Source organism: Lissotriton vulgaris, chromosome 7, assembly GCF_964263255.1.
Source record: "Lissotriton vulgaris chromosome 7, aLisVul1.2, whole genome shotgun sequence".
Lineage (NCBI taxonomy): Eukaryota > Metazoa > Chordata > Amphibia > Caudata > Salamandridae > Lissotriton > Lissotriton vulgaris.
The window spans coordinates 382029076-382047389 of NC_141695.1; the positions used below are offsets into that span (position 1 = coordinate 382029076).

The window sequence follows — 18314 nt, forward strand, 5'->3', positions numbered from 1 at the left end:
TGTTTTTGAGGGAGACCTGGAAGCGTGGAATACCAGGGCTGGAATGCTCCATTTTGTGCGACTAGAATGAGCATCAGGGATGTCGGTCTCAGTAGTGTCCTCACCACAAACGCTAGGAGTGGGAGGGCAGAATAGCGTAGGCAAATGTACCTGACCAACTCATCCATAGTGCTTTGCCAATGGACTGTGGGTGTGGTAGCATGACGGGGAAGCTTGGACATTTTTTTATTTTTATATATAAAACCTCTTTATTGCTTACAAAACTAAACATTATCGTGGGGACATTAAGCAGCAAGTATCATTGTAAGAATACAATGGCACACAGGGACACATTCCCATTTGATCTCTGGATCTCCGAAACTCCCAACCACGGCCCCTAACAACTATTCACTGAGCAGCAACAAAGTCCAGGTGTCTCCGACCCAAAGCATCTCGGTTGGTATTCACAACTGGTGTGCATAGCTCTCCCAGATACACATTCCATTTTCCTCATATCTTTGTCCATTTGTTGGGACGACCCCTGCTCTCACACTGCTCTTTCTGCCTGCATGCATCAATCCATATCTCTCTTCCAATCAATTAGTTGCGGTGCAGTCTCAACTACCCACAGCCATGCTATGTTGCGTTTGGCCACCATTAACCTCAGCGTAAACCATAAGCAGTTTATATGAGTAGAGCAGTTTTATTCCAAATATGTAGGAGGCCCCGTTTTGCCTACGGGTCCATCTCACTTTCACAAATGATGTAAAGATAATTGTTGGACTTGGCCCTTTTTGCAGGGTCATCCCTGAACTTTTTGCCTTCCTCCTGGTATTTTTTTCTGACCTGGTGTTGGTGGTTTTAGGACTCTGGACACCATCACTGCTGTCCAGTATAAAGTGCATGTGCGCTCTATGGTAAACATGGTAAAATTGCTCTACACCTGTTTGGCATATTTAATTTACCCATTAGTCCCTTGTAAGTGGTATCTCAGAAACCCGGGGCCAGTAAATTAAATGCTACAGATTGCGCCACCCACCGTGGTAGCCTTTCAAATCTGTCTCAGGCCTCTGCCATTGCAAGGCCTGCGCGCGCACTTTACTGCCACTGTGGGGTGGCACATAAAGTGGGTGCCACATCTGAGACTCCCCTTTTACTACATATCAATCCCCCCAAAGGTAGGCCCTAGCTACCCCAATGGGCAGGGTGCGCTGTAGGTGAAAGATAGGACATGTGCCTTAACTGAGTGGAATGTCCCGGTAGTGACAAACAGACATTTTGGTTTCTCACTACTGTGAGGCTGCCCTCTCACAGGAATGCATTGGGGATTCCCCAATAAATGGTTTAGTGGTAATTCCTGATATGAGAGGAGTAGCGTGATCAAGTTTGGTATGTTTGGAATAGTGGTAATAAATGCTGCGTAGTGGTGTTCGCAGGTTTATTATCACTATTTTAGAAATGCCACTTTTAGAAGTGGGCATTTCTGTGTGCTAGGTGTCTTTGTGCCTGCCTGATGTGTATTGCATGTCTGGCTCTGGAGTGACTGAGGTGCAATGGCTCTCAGAGGGGCCGGGTGAGTCAGCGCTAGGCTGAATAGGCCAATCTGCATTTGGAGTAGTAGGAGGAGCAGCACCTGGGCCTGAATAGGACTGTGCCAGCTTTCCACAATGCTGGCTCCGGCCCCCGGTGGTGTGTCTGAGGCCAGAGCCTACATTAACAAAGGGTGTTGTTGTGCACTGTAAATAAAATGTTTCAGTGCCCCCCCCCTCCAGAACTGGTTTGGACCAGGCACAGAGCCATGTGCCAGGGGGAGAACAAAGGACATACGGATTATAAATATTGGAGCTGTGACCCCATGGAAAGGTGCTAGAGGAACTTTTGGTTACCTGCTGGAGCTTAAGGACTGGTGGGCAGCAGCTGTGGAACCTAGCTGCTGTCCCCTAGGGGTCCCTACGTGCTGGTCTGCCTGTGCCCAAATCTGCCCTACTGAACTTGGGACCTAGCGCCTCGTGAGCGCTGCATTCTTTATTGTCCCTTGGACCCCGAGGAGGGGGCTCCAACTTTGTGGCTGGCAGGGCGCCATTGCGCCATGGCAGAAGAGCCACAGACCAGGAAGCCAGGCGGCTGTTGCCTAGTTGTGGACAGGGCTCCCGTGGTGAGGAGGAGAGCCCCGCGTGCCTCTAAAAGAGCCCGAGGAGGGGCTCCAACTTTACCACGAAGAGTGCGTGATGGGCACCCGTCATTATCTTTTCCAGAGCCTGAGAAGAGGGCTTCAGCTCCGCTCGCCCAGGCGATTAGGCCGGAAGTCAGGCGAAGAGAGCCTGACCTGGGGCGTGGCCGGCGGCCGGGAAAACATAGCGTGGAGACCGGGCGGAGCCTGGTTGTGTGCGTGGCCTGCACCCGAAAGAGACAACACCGAGCCTGAATGCAGGCGGGAGCCTACCCCGCGTAGGTGAGCGCCAAAGGAAGAGATGTAGCCTCGCAGGTTCACCCGACGCAGAGGAGGGACTGGAGCCTCGCGGGCTCCCTGCTGAAGTCCTGGCTTTCTCGATTGGTAGGGAAGAAGAGAAGACCCGGTGAGTGGGGCTTACAAGGCACACTGTTGGTGCCTGCTTGTGCCGATTGCCCTATAAAGAGAAGCCTGGGTGAGGGGGGCTTACGAGGCATGCTGTTGGTGCCTATTTTGTCTGTACAGCTGCACCGCCAAATGGCAGGCAGCTGCAACGTGGGGGGCATTTGGTTTCGATGAAGAGACGGGTGAGTTGCACCCTCCCCATTCCTGTACCGGCCTGTAGGGGCCAGTACTCTGTTGCATCTGCAGCCTGGTGGCCAGTTCATAGGCCATATGCTAGTAGAGCCCTGACTGAAAGAGAGGGTATTACGGGGAAGAACCAAGACGGTCCCCAGAGTAAGACCAGTTGGCCTGGGGTTCATCCTGTGTTTTGCTGGGGCGTAAAGCCCTGAGGTGACATATGCACCATGTTTGTGTTACTGGGGTGAACTAGTAAATTTAGGATGTATGCCTAAGATGTTATGCATAAGACGTTTATGCTAAGTGCCTTGACCAGTAGTTACTGGTTGTGTTAATTTCTCACGACTTGTGTGTGCTAATGGTTATGACAGAAGCTCGATTGGCCCTATAATGTATATAATCCCCTGTAAAGTAATACCTTGTGCCTGGTGGCACAGTGTACATATGTGATTGCGTTCTAATGTGTTTTAGGAGTAATACAAAGGCTACTTGTTTATAAAACCTTAAGTGGAGTTTCCTTTGTGGTGTGCCTAGTGTGTCGCTGCTGTGCGAGTGCTTTACACTACACATTGCCTCCGGGATAAGCCGGACTGCTCTGCTAAGCTACCAAGGTTAGAGCAGAGGTTATCTTCAGCGTGTAACTCCCTTGCCCCGACTAGAATGGTGGTTTCTACCTGGCTTAGGGGCTTGCCCTAATCAACCAGAAATCTCATTGCTATCTAATCCCCCTGAAATGCCAGGCAGCTCCATAGCATATAGAAAGTTAATGCCTGCCCACATTTCCTGGGACAGCGTGCCGTCTCTGATTTACCGATTTTCAGCAGTGCCGTAGAAACCGTGAGCATATAGCTGTAGGAGAGTAGGGTCTGCAATCCTATGATCACCCAGATTTTTCGCTTTTGTTTCACTGGTTTACGACTTTCTCTGGCTGTGGGCCTGCTAATCAGACCCACAGCCTGGCTGTTCTCTTTCTAAATTACGAGATGTACCCTAGGTGCATTTACCAATTGGTACTGGGCCACCTTATCAGACCCCGTAACACAGGGCATAGGTGTACCCAGGGCCGCCAGGGGCTGCAGCATGTATTATGCCACCCCTGGCTGGCCTCCTAAATTTGACACAACTGGCTGCACGACAGCTGGGGCGAAGTCGTGTAAGCACCCTTCGCTTTAGGTATAGTAGTTCTATATCTAACCATACAATGGACACCCGAGTTCCTATCAGTCACTCCTATGGCAGGCCTTAACAATCCTGAAGGCAGAGTGCGTGGGCTCGTGTGAGCTAGGTTCAGGCCCGAGCCGAGCCCGGTTGCAGCTTGCGGAATCAAGACCCAATGGCTGTTCCATGATAACGCGTACCATATCGGTAACTTCGGCGTCGCGTTATCAAGGCATGTCGAGTAAGGTGTCATACGAATCGGGGTGCTGCCCTCTCACCAATACTGGCGATGAGGTTAGCATTCCACCCTTCTAGAGGGACACGACATGTACGTAACTGTGAACCCCGGTTAAAGTTAACTAAAGCCTCAGCTCCACAAAATGGGTGCTGCCACCACAGACACGAGTCTGACCTCCTGCTGCTGGGAGACCTTCCAGCGAGGAGAGCTTGGACAAAGGGTTTCCTGTCGAGGGCGGTGTTCGCACCGTCCCAGACAGGGTTTGTGTATTCTGGGTAGGTAGGGCTTTTGCGAGAAGGTGACTGCGGAGTGGCACCCCGGTGCTCACTACGCATCTGCCGGTTAGAACCAGTTCCAGGGGCGACAGCCCTGGCCTGGGGAAAGTCCGGCAGGGGAGAGGGGTGTAACTACCCCCCTTCCTGGTCCCACCCTTAGGGCAGGACCTAGTCATGTACCCACCCCTTTCTTTAGAATAAAGGCCGGAGCGGGGACCCTTCCAAATTAGATCATCTTTGAATCAAGAATACTTTCTACGAAAGGACTTCAAGACTCTTCTCAAGATTTCTCCCTTGTGACTAAGGAGTAGTCACCCTGCATCAGCGGGCACCATCTAAGAACTCTGCGGTTTGCTGCAAGTCCTTCCTCAAGGATCCGACGGCCCAGCTCGACGAGAACCGGCTTCCCTGGCACCTCTGACCTCTACCCACGTCATCAGCTCAGCTGTGATCTGTGGGTGCGACGAGACCTCGAGGGACCGGCCATCATCAGAACCTGCACGCTCTTAAACCAGCACGACCATCGAGGTAACTCTCTGGTGAGTGCTCTGGGTCCGAGAAGCCCCGACCCTGAGCCGCTCCAGCACCGAAGTGCAGTCTCCCAGCATCTCCACGATCTGCGTGGGGCCCTTCTGCTCGCTGCTCAGCACGTTGTCTGGTCACTAGCCGCTGGCTTGTGCCCGTCCTTGACGACGACCGACAAACAACTCTACTGGTCTGGTTGCTCCAGACTGGCCCTTGCTTCCATCTTTGCGAGAAGCACCCCGGACCCTCCTGGTCCACTCAAGACGCCATCTTAGGCCCACCACGTGGCCCTGAGATTTGCCAAGGCTTGTTGCCCCATCCTGGGCCCAGCGACGCCGACAGCATCATCCTTCGTGGGACAGCTCGCACCTCCACCGTGGTCGCCGACAACGCCTCCTGGTCCGTGAGACTGCAGAGCCTAGCGTCGCCCACTCACCTAGTCGAGGTGACGGCCAACCGGTGCCCTCCTGGTACCCTCTGACTACTGGCTAGTAGTACGAACTTGGTCCCCTCTGCTTTCAGGTGTCAACGATCTCTGATCCAGGCTTGGATCTCTACGAACTATTCATCACTGGTCGCCGGCCAGCAACTCCTTTTCTTCCGGCTCCTGGCTCGTCAGCGAAGACCCCGACGCCTGTAAGACTTGTGCAGCCGCAGCCCTCGTGGCTAGGTAACTCGGCATTTCGGTGCCTGCATAGCCTCTTTACTCTAGGGTCCCGAGTCCCTCGCTTCCGACTTGCCTTATCGGGTCCGCCCGAGACCTTAAACTTTCCATGTCCTCGGACACTTGTTTTAATTGTGCACTTGAAGTATTTGCCTAAGAGATTTGGTTTGTGCTTAGTACCCTGTCCTCACAAAGAGTACAGGGCTGTTGTGATTCTTAATAAATATACTGTTTATTTTCATAACACTTGTGTGGTGTCCTTTCACTGGGTGTTCAAGGGGTACATGTGTGGTAAACAGCTGGCTTAACGCGCCCTCTCGAGTCTTTAGCCTTAGACTGCTCGTATCCACGCTACTAGGATAGCTGGTCTATAGGTTGACTTACAACCAAACACCATAAGGGTCGTTGGAACGATACATAGCGGTCGCTAGAATAGCGAACGTTGCATATCGGGCCAACTTCTCACATTGGTGAGCAGCGGTTGGGATTTGAGCTTGCTGTTGTTTTACCACACGTATCCTAAGAATATCTTGTTGAAAGATCGCACAAGTACTATTAGTACATATAACTAAAGCTTAGAATACTCTGAGTTCTGCTGAACCAGCTGTTGTAGCTCCTCAAGGCTTAGCACACCTTGGCTACAACTCTTAGCAAGGGAACAGTAGGTAAACACGTAGTGTAGGTAGGTGCATAACTTACACCACACTAGAAGCAGTATGTCGGACAAAGGAGGAAACTCTGGGTCTCCCCTTGTGTCAGTTGACCCTCCACAGGTCATCCCTTCAGGATATACTGTGCTGAACTTCAAGGAGTTACGACAGCTGTGTCACTCCAGGAAGATCAAGCAGGGGTCTAACCCCACAACGTCCTTTCTGATTGGTCTCTTGGAGACTTATGATGCCAGAAGGGCTGAGAAACTTCTTAGCTCTTCTAATCCAGAAGGAGACATGCCTCCCCTCGAGGGAACCAGAGACGATCCTGACCTCATCCACCTCGCAACTGAGAACGAAGATGTGGAGGATGATGAGGATGAGGATCCCTCTGGGGATGAGGCAGATAAGGGACAGGTAGAAGTCGTTAGACTAAGCAGGTCCAACTTAAGCAAACATGATAGTGGTACTGGGGGACCCCCGGCGCTACTGTCAGGTCCGCTTAACATTGGGAATGGACGAGTCCGATCTCTGTCAAGAGACTCTGGCGGATCCCTTCGAACCAATGGCTCTCACAACTCTTCGCAGAGAGGGATGACGTCCCCTCAGAGGAGAATGTACGAAGCTAAGGAAAGGGCAGCTAATCTGAGGATCGAAAGGGAAGAACTTGCCCTGGCCAAAGAAAGGCTTGCCTTTGCTAGAGAGCAACAGTTAAGTGGGGCAGTCCCCACTGGTGGCAGCAATGTACCTAGCAATAGGGAAAAGAGTTTCGATACGAAACACCTTGGTAAGATAGTGCCCCCCTTTAAACAAGGGGACGACATCCACAAATGGATTACTGCTTTGGAGAGGGCCTGCACGGTGCAAGGTGTTCCCCAGAGTCAGTGGGCAGCTATCTTGTGGCTCTCCTTTGAAGGTAAAGGAAGAGACAAGCTCCTCACCACAAGGGTGGAGGATGCGAACGATTACCAAGTCTTGAAAAATACACTCGTTGAAGGGTTCGGCCTAACCACTGAGCAGTACAGGGTGCTGTTCAGGGATACCCAGAAAACGCAGTCTCAAGATTGGTCTGACTTTGTCGATTGTGCCACTAAGGCTTTTGAGGGCTGGTTGCTGGGCAGTAAGGTTCCTGATTACAAAGGATTGTATAATTTGATGATGAGAGAACAAATTTTAAACAATTGTCAGAACCAGTTGTTGCATCAGCATCTTGTCGACTCGGATCTGACCTCTCCCCAAGAATTGGGAAAGAAGGCAGACAGATGGGTTCGTACGAGAGTTAAACAGAACCAGGGCCAGAATCAAGGTGGTCAGAAGAAAGCAGACCAGAAGGGTAAAGATTCTAAGGGGGAACAAAATGACCAGAAGTCTTCGACAGGTCCCCAACAACCCAAAGAGGGTGGGGGTCAGGCTCCCCAAAAGAAGAAAGAAGGCCAATCCAAAAGATGGTGCCAGTACTGTAAAAGTAAATCTCACTGGTTTAGTGAGTGCACCAAGAAAGGAGGAGGGCAGACTCCTGCCACTGCAGCCCCTAAGGCACCTGTGCCCCCTAGTACAGTCAGCAGTGGTAGTGCGCCTCCCAAGGGTTTAGTAGGGTTAACCCTGGGTTCTGAGGGGCGTGACAACTTAGTTGGCACACTCACTCAGGCTGTCCTTGTCAGTACAGGGGACGCGGACGTGTCCCCTGACGTAAGTCCCAATACCCTGGGCAAATACCGACAGACGCCTTTCATAAATGGAAAGATGGCTCAGGCCTATAGGGACACTTGTGCCAGCGTCACCATGGTGACGCCTAACTTTGTGGACCCTGGACAGATCATGCCAGGTACAGAATTCCTGGTGACCAATGCAAGCAATGTCACTACCAATCACAGTATGGCAATTGTAGCTTTCTCCTGGGGAGGGGTAACTGGCCAAAAGAAGGTTGTAGTTAGTCCAGACCTCCCAGTGGATTGTTTGTTGGGCAATGATTTGGAGTCATCACAATGGTCAGAAGTGGAGCACCGGACTCACATGGAAATGTTAGGTTTGCCAGCACATGTGTTCGCTGTGACTAGGTCACAGGTCAGGAAATGCCCCACTGAACAGGTGCTGGATCCTGGAACAACGGACCAGACACCTCCCAAGAAAAAGAGCGGTAGGGTTAAGGCTGCGCCTTCCCCCTTGCCCCAGGTCGTGGATCAAGTCTCAGAGGAGGCTGACCTACAGGAATTGAGGGAAACTGAGCCTAGGGAGTTCGAACTTGATCAAGTTGAATTCTTGGGTTCAGGGGGACCCTCAAGGGAGGACCTGGGGAAGGACCAGTTAGACTGCCCTTCTCTTGAACCCCTCAGACAGCAGGCTGCTGCTGAGGCTGCTGGGAACGCCACAGGTACCCACAAGGTATACTGGGAAGATGGACTCCTGTACACTGAGTCAAGAGACCCCAAGCCTGGCATGACCAGGAGGCTGGTTGTACCCTTGTCTCAGCGTGGTTTCCTACTTACCTCGGCCCACGAGATTCCCTTAGCAGGTCACTTAGGCCAGACGAAAACGTGGGACAGGCTTGTCTCACACTTTCACTGGCCCCACATGAACGAAGATACCAAGGAGTTTTGCCGCTCCTGTGTCACCTGCCAAGCCAGTGGTAAGTCAGGTGGCACGACAAAGGCCCCCCTTATACCAATGCCTGTGGTGGGGGTGCCCTTTGAACGGGTGGGGATCGACATCGTCGGTCCCATGGAACCACCGACAGCCTCAGGGCACAAGTTAATACTGGTGGTAGTGGATCATGCCACCAGGTATCCTGAAGCTATTCCCCTTAGGACCACTACAGCACCTGTTGTGGCAAGAGCCCTAGTTGGAGTGTTCTCCAGAGTGGGCTTCCCTAAGGAGGTCGTCTCCGACAGAGGTGCAAACTTTATGTCGAGCTACTTAACTGCTATGTGGAAGGAATGTGGTGTCAACTACAAATTCACTACACCCTATCACCCACAATGCAATGGGCTTGTTGAGAGATTCAACAGGACCCTAAAAGGGATGATTCATGGACTACCGGAAGAGCTTCGGCGTAGATGGGACGTCCTGATCCCCTGCCTCTTGTTCGCCTACAGAGAAGTCCCACAGAAGGGGGTTGGCTACAGCCCTTTTGAACTTCTGTACGGGCATCCTGTAAGAGGACCCCTGTGTTTGGTGAAGGAAGGATGGGAGAGACCTCTCAAAAAGCCTGCAGCCAACATAGTGGACTATGTGCTTGGCCTCCGCTCGCGGATGGCTGAATACCTGGAAAAGGCATCTGAAAACCTTAAGGCCAGCCAAGAACTCCAAAAAGCTTGGCATGACCAAAAGGCTGTCTTGACTGTTTACCAGCCCGGACAGAAGGTGTGGGTGTTGGAGCCAGTGGCCCCAGCAGCACTCAAGGACAAATGGTCCGGGCCCTACACCATCCTGGAGAAAAAGGGAGAGGTCACCTACCTGGTCGACCTGGGAACTCCCCGGAGCCCCCACAGGGTGCTTCATGTCAACAGGCTAAAAGCATATGTCGACAGGAAGGACATGAGTTTGCTCATGGCCCTAGATGAGGGACAGGAAGAAGAGAGTGACCCTCTCCCCGACCTGCTCACTCAGAATCCTGACGATGGATCGGTAGATGGTGTTGTCTTTTGTGGCAGCCTCTCCGAACATCAACAGAGCGACTGTAAACAGGTTCTTCAGTCGTTCCGACATATGTTTTCTCTAACACCCAGTCAGACCGATTGGTGCACCCATGAGGTTGACACTGGTGACAGCTTGATCACGTTAGAGACTGCATCAAGAGTGAAGTGCAGAAAATGTTGGAGCTGGGAGTCATTGAACCTTCGGATAGCCCTTGGGCTAGTCCCGTAGTTCTAGTGCCGAAACCTCACACCCAGGGTGGTAAGAGAGAGATGAGGTTCTGCGTAGACTACAGGGGTCTCAATGCAGTCACTAAGACTGACGCCCACCCAATACCAAGGGCAGACGAGCTTATTGATAGGCTGGCTTCGGCCAACTACTTAAGTACGTTTGACCTGACAGCTGGGTATTGGCAAATCAGGTTAGCTGAGGACGCCAAGCCTAAAACCGCATTTTCAACCCCTGGTGGGCATTATCAGTTCGTGGTGATGCCCTTTGGTCTGAAAAATGCACCTGCCACCTTCCAAAGGTTGGTGAATCAAGTCCTTACTGGGCTGGATGACTTCTGTGCGGCGTATTTTGACGATATTGCTGTCTTTAGCTCCACCTGGGAGGATCACCTGGTCCACCTGCGGAAGACGTTAGAGGCGCTGCAAGCAGCAGGCCTCACTATCAAGGCCACCAAGTGCCAGATAGGGCAGACACAGGTTGTATACCTGGGCCACCTTGTAGGTGGAGGCCAGGTTCAGCCACTGGAGAGCAAGATACAGTCAATCAGGGACTGGGCTCCTCCAACCACCCAGACTCAGGTTCGAGCTTTCTTGGGCCTGACTGGTTACTATAGGAAGTTTGTCAGGAACTATGGTTCAATTGTGACACCATTAAACGAACTGACAAGTAAGAAAATGCCAAAGAAGGTTCAGTGGACAGCGAGCTGTCAAAAAGCATTCGATGACCTAAAGCAGGCCATGTGCACGGCGCCTATCCTCAAGAGTCCGGACTACTCCAAACCATTCATTGTCCAAACAGATGCTTCTGAGTTGGGTGTGGGAGCTGTTCTTTCTCAACTGAATTTTGATGGTCAAGACCAGCCCATTGCTTTTATAAGCAGAAGGCTGACCCCTAGAGAGAAGAATTGGTCAGCTATTGAGAGGGAGGCCTTTGCTGTGGTTTGGGCCCTGAAGAAGCTGAGGCCATACTTGTTTGGCACTCACTTCAAGATTCAGACCGACCATAAGCCCCTCTTGTGGCTAAATCAGATGAAGGGTGAAAACCCCAAACTGCTTAGGTGGTCCATTTCCCTACAGGGGATGGACTTTGCAGTGGAACATAGACCTGGTACTGATCATGGCAATGCCGATGGGCTCTCCAGATATTTCCACTTAGAACAAGAAGACTCACCTGGTCAAGGTTAGCTTATTGTTCCGACGTTTGGGGGGGGGTCATGTAGGAGAGTAGGGTCTGCAATCCTATGATCACCCAGATTTTTCGCTTTTGTTTCACTGGTTTACGACTTTCTCTGGCTGTGGGCCTGCTAATCAGACCCACAGCCTGGCTGTTCTCTTTCTAAATTACGAGATGTACCCTAGGTGCATTTACCAATTGGTACTGGGCCACCTTATCAGACCCCGTAACACAGGGCATAGGTGTACCCAGGGCCGCCAGGGGCTGCAGCATGTATTATGCCACCCCTGGCTGGCCTCCTAAATTTGACACAACTGGCTGCACGACAGCTGGGGCGAAGTCGTGTAAGCACCCTTCGCTTTAGGTATAGTAGTTCTATATCTAACCATACAATGGACACCCGAGTTCCTATCAGTCACTCCTATGGCAGGCCTTAACAATCCTGAAGGCAGAGTGCGTGGGCTCGTGTGAGCTAGGTTCAGGCCCGGTTGCAGCTTGCGGAATCAAGACCCAATGGCTGTTCCATGATAACGCGTACCATATCGGTAACTTCGGTGTCGCGTTATCAAGGCATGTCGAGTAAGGTGTCATACGAATCGGGGTGCTGCCCTCTCACCAATACTGGCGATGAGGTTAGCATTCCACCCTTCTAGAGGGACACGACATGTACGTAACTGTGAACCCCGGTTAAAGTTAACTAAAGCCTCAGCTCCACAAAATGGGTGCTGCCACCACAGACACGAGTCTGACCTCCTGCTGCTGGGAGACCTTCCAGCGAGGAGAGCTTGGACAAAGGGTTTCCTGTCGAGGGCGGTGTTCGCACCGTCCCAGACAGGGTTTGTGTATTCTGGGTAGGTAGGGCATTTGCGAGAAGGTGACTGCGGAGTGGCACCCCGGTGCTCACTACGCATCTGCCGGTTAGAACCAGTTCCAGGGGCGACAGCCCTGGCCTGGGGAAAGTCCGGCAGGGGAGAGGGGTGTAACTACCCCCCTTCCTGGTCCCACCCTTAGGGCAGGACCTAGTCATGTACCCACCCCTTTCTTTAGAATAAAGGCCGGAGCGGGGACACTTCCAAATTAGATCATCTTTGAATCAAGAATACTTTCTACGAAAGGACTTCAAGACTCTTCTCAAGATTTCTCCCTTGTGACTAAGGAGTAGTCACCCTGCATCAGCGGGCACCATCTAAGAACTCTGCGGTTTGCTGCAAGTCCTTCCTCAAGGATCCGACGGCCCAGCTCGACGAGAACCGGCTTCCCTGGCACCTCTGACCTCTACCCACGTCATCAGCTCAGCTGTGATCTGTGGGTGCGACGAGACCTCGAGGGACCGGCCATCATCAGAACCTGCACGCTCTTAAACCAGCACGACCATCGAGGTAACTCTCTGGTGAGTGCTCTGGGGTCCGAGAAGCCCCGACCCTGAGTCGCTCCAGCACCGAAGTGCAGTCTCCCAGCATCTCCACGATCTGCGTGGGGCCCTTCTGCTCGCTGCTCAGCACGTTGTCTGGTCACTAGCCGCTGGCTTGTGCCCGTCCTTGACGACGACCGACAAACAACTCTACTGGTCTGGTTGCTCCAGACTGGCCCTTGCTTCCATCTTTGCGAGAAGCACCCCGGACCCTCCTGGTCCACTCAAGACGCCATCTTAGGCCCACCACGTGGCCCTGAGATTTGCCAAGGCTTGTTGCCCCATCCTGGGCCCAGCGACGCCGACAGCATCATCCTTCGTGGGACAGCTCGCACCTCCACCGTGGTTGCCGACAACGCCTCCTGGTCCGTGAGACTGCAGAGCCTAGCGTCGCCCACTCACCTAGTCGAGGTGACGGCCAACCGGTGCCCTCCTGGTACCCTCTGACTACTGGCTAGTAGTACGAACTTGGTCCCCTCTGCTTTCAGGTGTCAACGATCTCTGATCCAGGCTTGGATCTCTACGAACTATTCATCACTGGTCGCCGGCCAGCAACTCCTTTTCTTCCGGCTCCTGGCTCGTCAGCGAAGACCCCGACGCCTGTAAGACTTGTGCAGCCGCAGCCCTCGTGGCTAGGTAACTCGGCATTTCGGTGCCTGCATAGCCTCTTTACTCTAGGGTCCCGAGTCCCTCGCTTCCGACTTGCCTTATCGGGTCCGCCCGAGACCTTAAACTTTCCGTGTCCTCGGACACTTGTTTTAATTGTGCACTTGAAGTATTTGCCTAAGAGATTTGGTTTGTGCTTAGTACCCTGTCCTCACAAAGAGTACAGGGCTGTTGTGATTCTTAATAAATATACTGTTTATTTTCATAACACTTGTGTGGTGTCCTTTCACTGGGTGTTCAAGGTGTACATGTGTGGTAAACAGCTGGCTTAACGCGCCCTCTCGAGTCTTTAGCCTTAGACTGCTCGTATCCACGCTACTAGGATAGCTGGTCTATAGGTTGACTTACAACCAAACACCATAAGGGTCGTTGGAACGATACATAGCGGTCGCTAGAATAGCGAACGTTGCATATCGGGCCAACTTCTCACAATAGCCACCTACCTAGGGTACGCCAAAGCCTCAGGCCATTCACCGTCCTCCAAACTGCCCAGGTCTTGCTCCCAACTCGCTTGCAAATGGGCTAAAATGTAACAATTTTTCGTGGGTAAGCAAGATCGTCTTTCTGGGCATGTAGTCGTCCAGCAACCTATCTTCTAGTGGGGAGGATTCGGAAAGGTCTTCACCTCTCAGGAGCAGCTTTTGCAGGACATGACGGATCTGCAGATAGCAGTAGGGCTCCGTGGGCGCTAATTGGCATTCCTTTAGTAAATGTGAGCACCTCATCCCATTTACACACATCACCCACCCTAGACAGGCCAATGTGGTCCCACTTTTCAAGGTCCCGTTGTGGGAGCAGATTGCACAATCGCCCAGTGTCCCTCAGGGGGGGGAAACCTGTGTGACCCATCTCCACCAACTCATAGCAATCAATGAGGTGTTCCAAAGGGTGCGGTCACTGTCGGGAGGGGTGCGGTGTATGGTCGCCCATAGATGGCTCTTAAGAAACCCCAGGGTTGCATGTTTCTCCTGTCCATTCTATAGGCCAGTTCGTTCTCCGGAAGATGAACCCAGTGGTTAACGACAGTTAGTTGTGATGCCGAATTATACTTTTAGAAGTTGGAGAGAGCAATCTCCCCTTCGTACAAGCCTTTGACAGTTTCCGAAGAGCTATACAGGGAGGCGACATCCCAGAGAAGCATCTGGGTTGCACTGTTTATGGCTTGGAAGTAAGAGTGTGAGACTGGGACAGTGTATTTTTCAATGCATAGAGAAAGTGGGGGGGGGGAGGGCAATCCTTTTAAATACTTATCAAAAAACAAAGGCTCCTGTGGACACTTAATGAAGTATTATCAATGGATGTGGGCACAACAGCAATATATTGGGTTATAGTGATATTGGAGTGAGAAGGAAGAAAATACACCTCCGATTTGTTTTTGAATATATATACAGCCAGATTCATCAAACTAAAATCGGCCTGCAAAGGGCCAGATTCTGAGAATCTGGCCCTTTGCGAGCGCTATTTTTGCATTTGAGATTCATCATCCCAAATGCAAAAATCTCAATTCTAGAAATCGCTAAATTGCGATTAATTGCATTTAAGGAATCTCAATTTGAGATTCCTTAAATGCAATTCATGAACCATTTTTAAATTGCGAATTCGCAATCTGGGGCCGCTATTTACTGCGAAGTCTAACTATGTGGTAAATAGCAAAAACTTTGAAAAATGCACTAAAGTGCATTTTTCAAAGTTTCATGTTGCGCACACTCATGCCCTAAGGGCATGGGTGTGCGCAACCTATGTGCACACATCAATTTCAGGGGTGCAACAGGGTGTCCTTTGGACACCCCTGCACCCTTGAAATCGCAATCTCAATTTGCGAATCACTAATTGCGATTAGCAAATTGAGATGGTCTTCCCATTCATTCCTATGGGCCTTTAGGCCCATAGGAATGAATGGGGAGATATTCCTTAATTGCGACTCGCAATTTGCGAGTCGCAATTAAGGAATTATTAGAAATCGCTATTTTTTAAGTGATTTCTTGATGAATTGTATTTTGCTATTCCTTAATACCGAATCGCTATTTTTCGCTATTAAGGAATCGCAAAATGTGTTCTTGATGAATCTGGGGGTAAATCCTTGAAATGAAATACTGTTATAAAGTAATACATTTGAACATATAGTTCTGAATGAGAGGTGTCCCAGTGATTTATTTTTAGCCAAGGGTATACGGTTTACTAACAAGTGAAAAGGCTCTATTTTACTTTTTTTGTATTTATATTTGCTGAAGAGTACCCAGACACAAGTGACTTTATGGTGGCACTCTTACAAATAAACCTGAGGCATTACACAATTAGGACCTTCCTCAGACCAACTATAGACTTGCTAAGTCATGGCTGAGGAAGCATCAAAAAGTTTTCAGTGCCAAGGCCCACAATATGCGATCTGTAAAGCAGCCACTTGTGCATGGGCATGTGCTTTTTTGAAAGCATGTAGTGCTTCACGTTAGCTCTAGAACAGTTGCTAGGATTGGACTAGTATTCCTGGGGAATGCATGGAGCTAAATTTCTGCAGTGTCAAGTTTTCGTCTCCCACCAGTCTGGGTTTTAGAATTATTTGAAATCAAATCTGTAGGAAGGGGACCTAGACCTTCAAGTACGTTTTTCACGCACAGTGATTCCTGAATCCTAGTTTAACAACTTCCCTTTCATTCTGAAAACCCAACTGCCTACCCTGTTCTTTTCTATACATGTGTAGCTTTGAAAATAAATCTGTATATACAGGTCTAGACTTCCAATGTTAAAAATATAAAACTGCATGTAGTAGTAATGGTGTCCAGTACTCTTCTGTGGTAGGGGCCCTTCCTTGTTAGTCTGAGTTAAAGGGGGATGTCAGGAAGGTGTATTACTTGGAGTGCAAAATACACTATTCAAGCACCTTGCTCAGGTTCCCGGCAATAGCCAGAGCTTAAACCATGCAGTGTTTTAAGACTTACTGACCTTCACATATCTTCTGTTACATACCGAATTCCTGGAACAAAAACACCTACTGGATGCCTCACAACAGACATCAGAACATGCCTCAAACGTGGAAAAACTGTTGCCCTGATCCCACTTGACCTCTCCACGGCATTCAACACCATCTCCCACAACACCCCCATCAACAGACTCTACAACATAAGCATACAGAAAGACACCCTCAAGTGGATCGCCTCCTTCCTTACAGGACACAAATAGAGAATCCGACTGCCTCCCTTCATCTCTGCACCCAAAGACTTAGTATGCGGAGTACCATAAGGTTCATCCCTCCGCCCCACCCTGTTCAACATTCACATAATACCCCCCTCGCAGAAATCTTCAGATCCCATGGACTCCACATAATCTCCTATGCAGATGATACTGTACTGATCCTCTCACTCACCGAGGACCCCTCCAACGCTAAAACCAACTTCTGAAACGCCATGACCAATGTAACCAAATGGAGGAGACACAACTGCCTCAAACTTAACTCTGACAAAATTGAAGTACTGATCTTCGGGAAGAACAGCAATGCAAGGGAGCACAACTGGTGGCCCCCCTGAACTCAGACCTACATTCACACTGACCGACAAAGCATCATCCTCAACAGCCAACTCACCATGAAACAAGTCAACACAATTGCTTCCTCCTGCTTCCAAACACTTTGCATGCTATGCAGAATCTTCAGATGGATCCCAACTAACACCAGAAAGACAGTCACTCAGGCCCTCGTCAACAGTCACTTCAACTGCAGCAACACCATCTAAACGCCATCTCCACTCGGCTCCTCAGAAGACTCCAGACCATACAGAACGCTGAATCCAGACTCATCCTTGACCTTCCCAAACGAACCCACATTATCCCCTACCTGAAAGACCTCCACTAGCTTCCCATCCAGAAGAGATGGCAGTACAAGATCCTAACGCACGCCTACAAAGCCCTCCCAGACCTCGGACCTGATTACATAAACCACCGACTGAACTCTCATCCACCCTCTAGACACCTGTGCTCCTCTTCTCTCGCCCTCGCACACCCCTCCCTCCTATCCATCACAGCAGTGGCTGCTCCCCCAGTGCTGCCAAGACATGGAATGGCCTTACCCTCCAGCTCCGTATTGAACCCTCACTGGCAGACTTTAGAAAAGACTCAAACCCTGGCTCTTCGACTGAGACATAGCATCCAGATACCAGTAAGGGTGACAGTGATGCGCTCTACAAATGCTGCTTGATTGATTGTGAAATGTGGGCATGGTGATTGAATCAATCTCCACTCCTGGCGTTTACTGGAATCACTTTCATGACAATGACGAGTTACCAGCCGCATCATCATGAATACCACCTACCCAGCTTTTTTCTCCTTGGCTCTCTTGTGCCTCTCTTTCCCATGGTCCTTGGACTCCTTCTTGTGTTTCTTCTCACCCCTTTTCTTTTTCAAGTACTTCTCCATTTCATGCAAAGGATCCAATTTCCCCTTTAGCTTCTCATCTTTGACTGGGTCTGCAGATTCCTTCTTACGGTGTTCGGGAGCCTCCTGGTACCATGGCAGACTGGTCTGGGCTTCTGCTGCACTCTGACCCAGGTAGGTAAGCAGACCAATTGCCTTCTCCTGTCGTTCCTGTGCAAATAATCAAGAAGAACTGGTCTTGATAACATTACAAGCTTGAAGATTTAAGCTATTTAAAATAGCACACATAATAACTAAGGAAATGTCAGTCTCTTGGTTTATAATTTCTACCTCAAACTATCTTTCCCTGAAAAAATGATATAGATTTATATATATTTATTAATGATTATAAATCAAATGCACCACTACAAAACTCTTTGTTATTGACCTTCCTCCTCCAATTTCCTTCCTCATCCCACCTCGCTCCCCAAAACAGAACACTATAATGTTAGGACAGCGATATCTGAAAGATAGGAGAGTTGTGCTTATGTGTAGCTTCTTTAAAGTCCTATGAACATCCAGTAACATAAAAGCAAATAATCACTTAGTCCAAAGAGG

The 18314-nt window shown here is 50.3% G+C and overlaps 1 protein-coding gene across 1 annotated transcript in view; it reads right to left on the bottom strand.

Annotated features, from left to right (window-relative positions):
* The window catches only part of LENG1 (leukocyte receptor cluster member 1), an 85882-nt gene that overhangs the window by 34370 nt on the left and 33198 nt on the right, over positions 1-18314 (bottom strand). The window contains exon 3 of the mRNA XM_086930327.1: positions 17656-17927. Within this exon, the coding sequence (XP_086786453.1) occupies positions 17656-17927 (272 nt within the window). The remainder of the gene's footprint in view (positions 1-17655; positions 17928-18314) is intronic.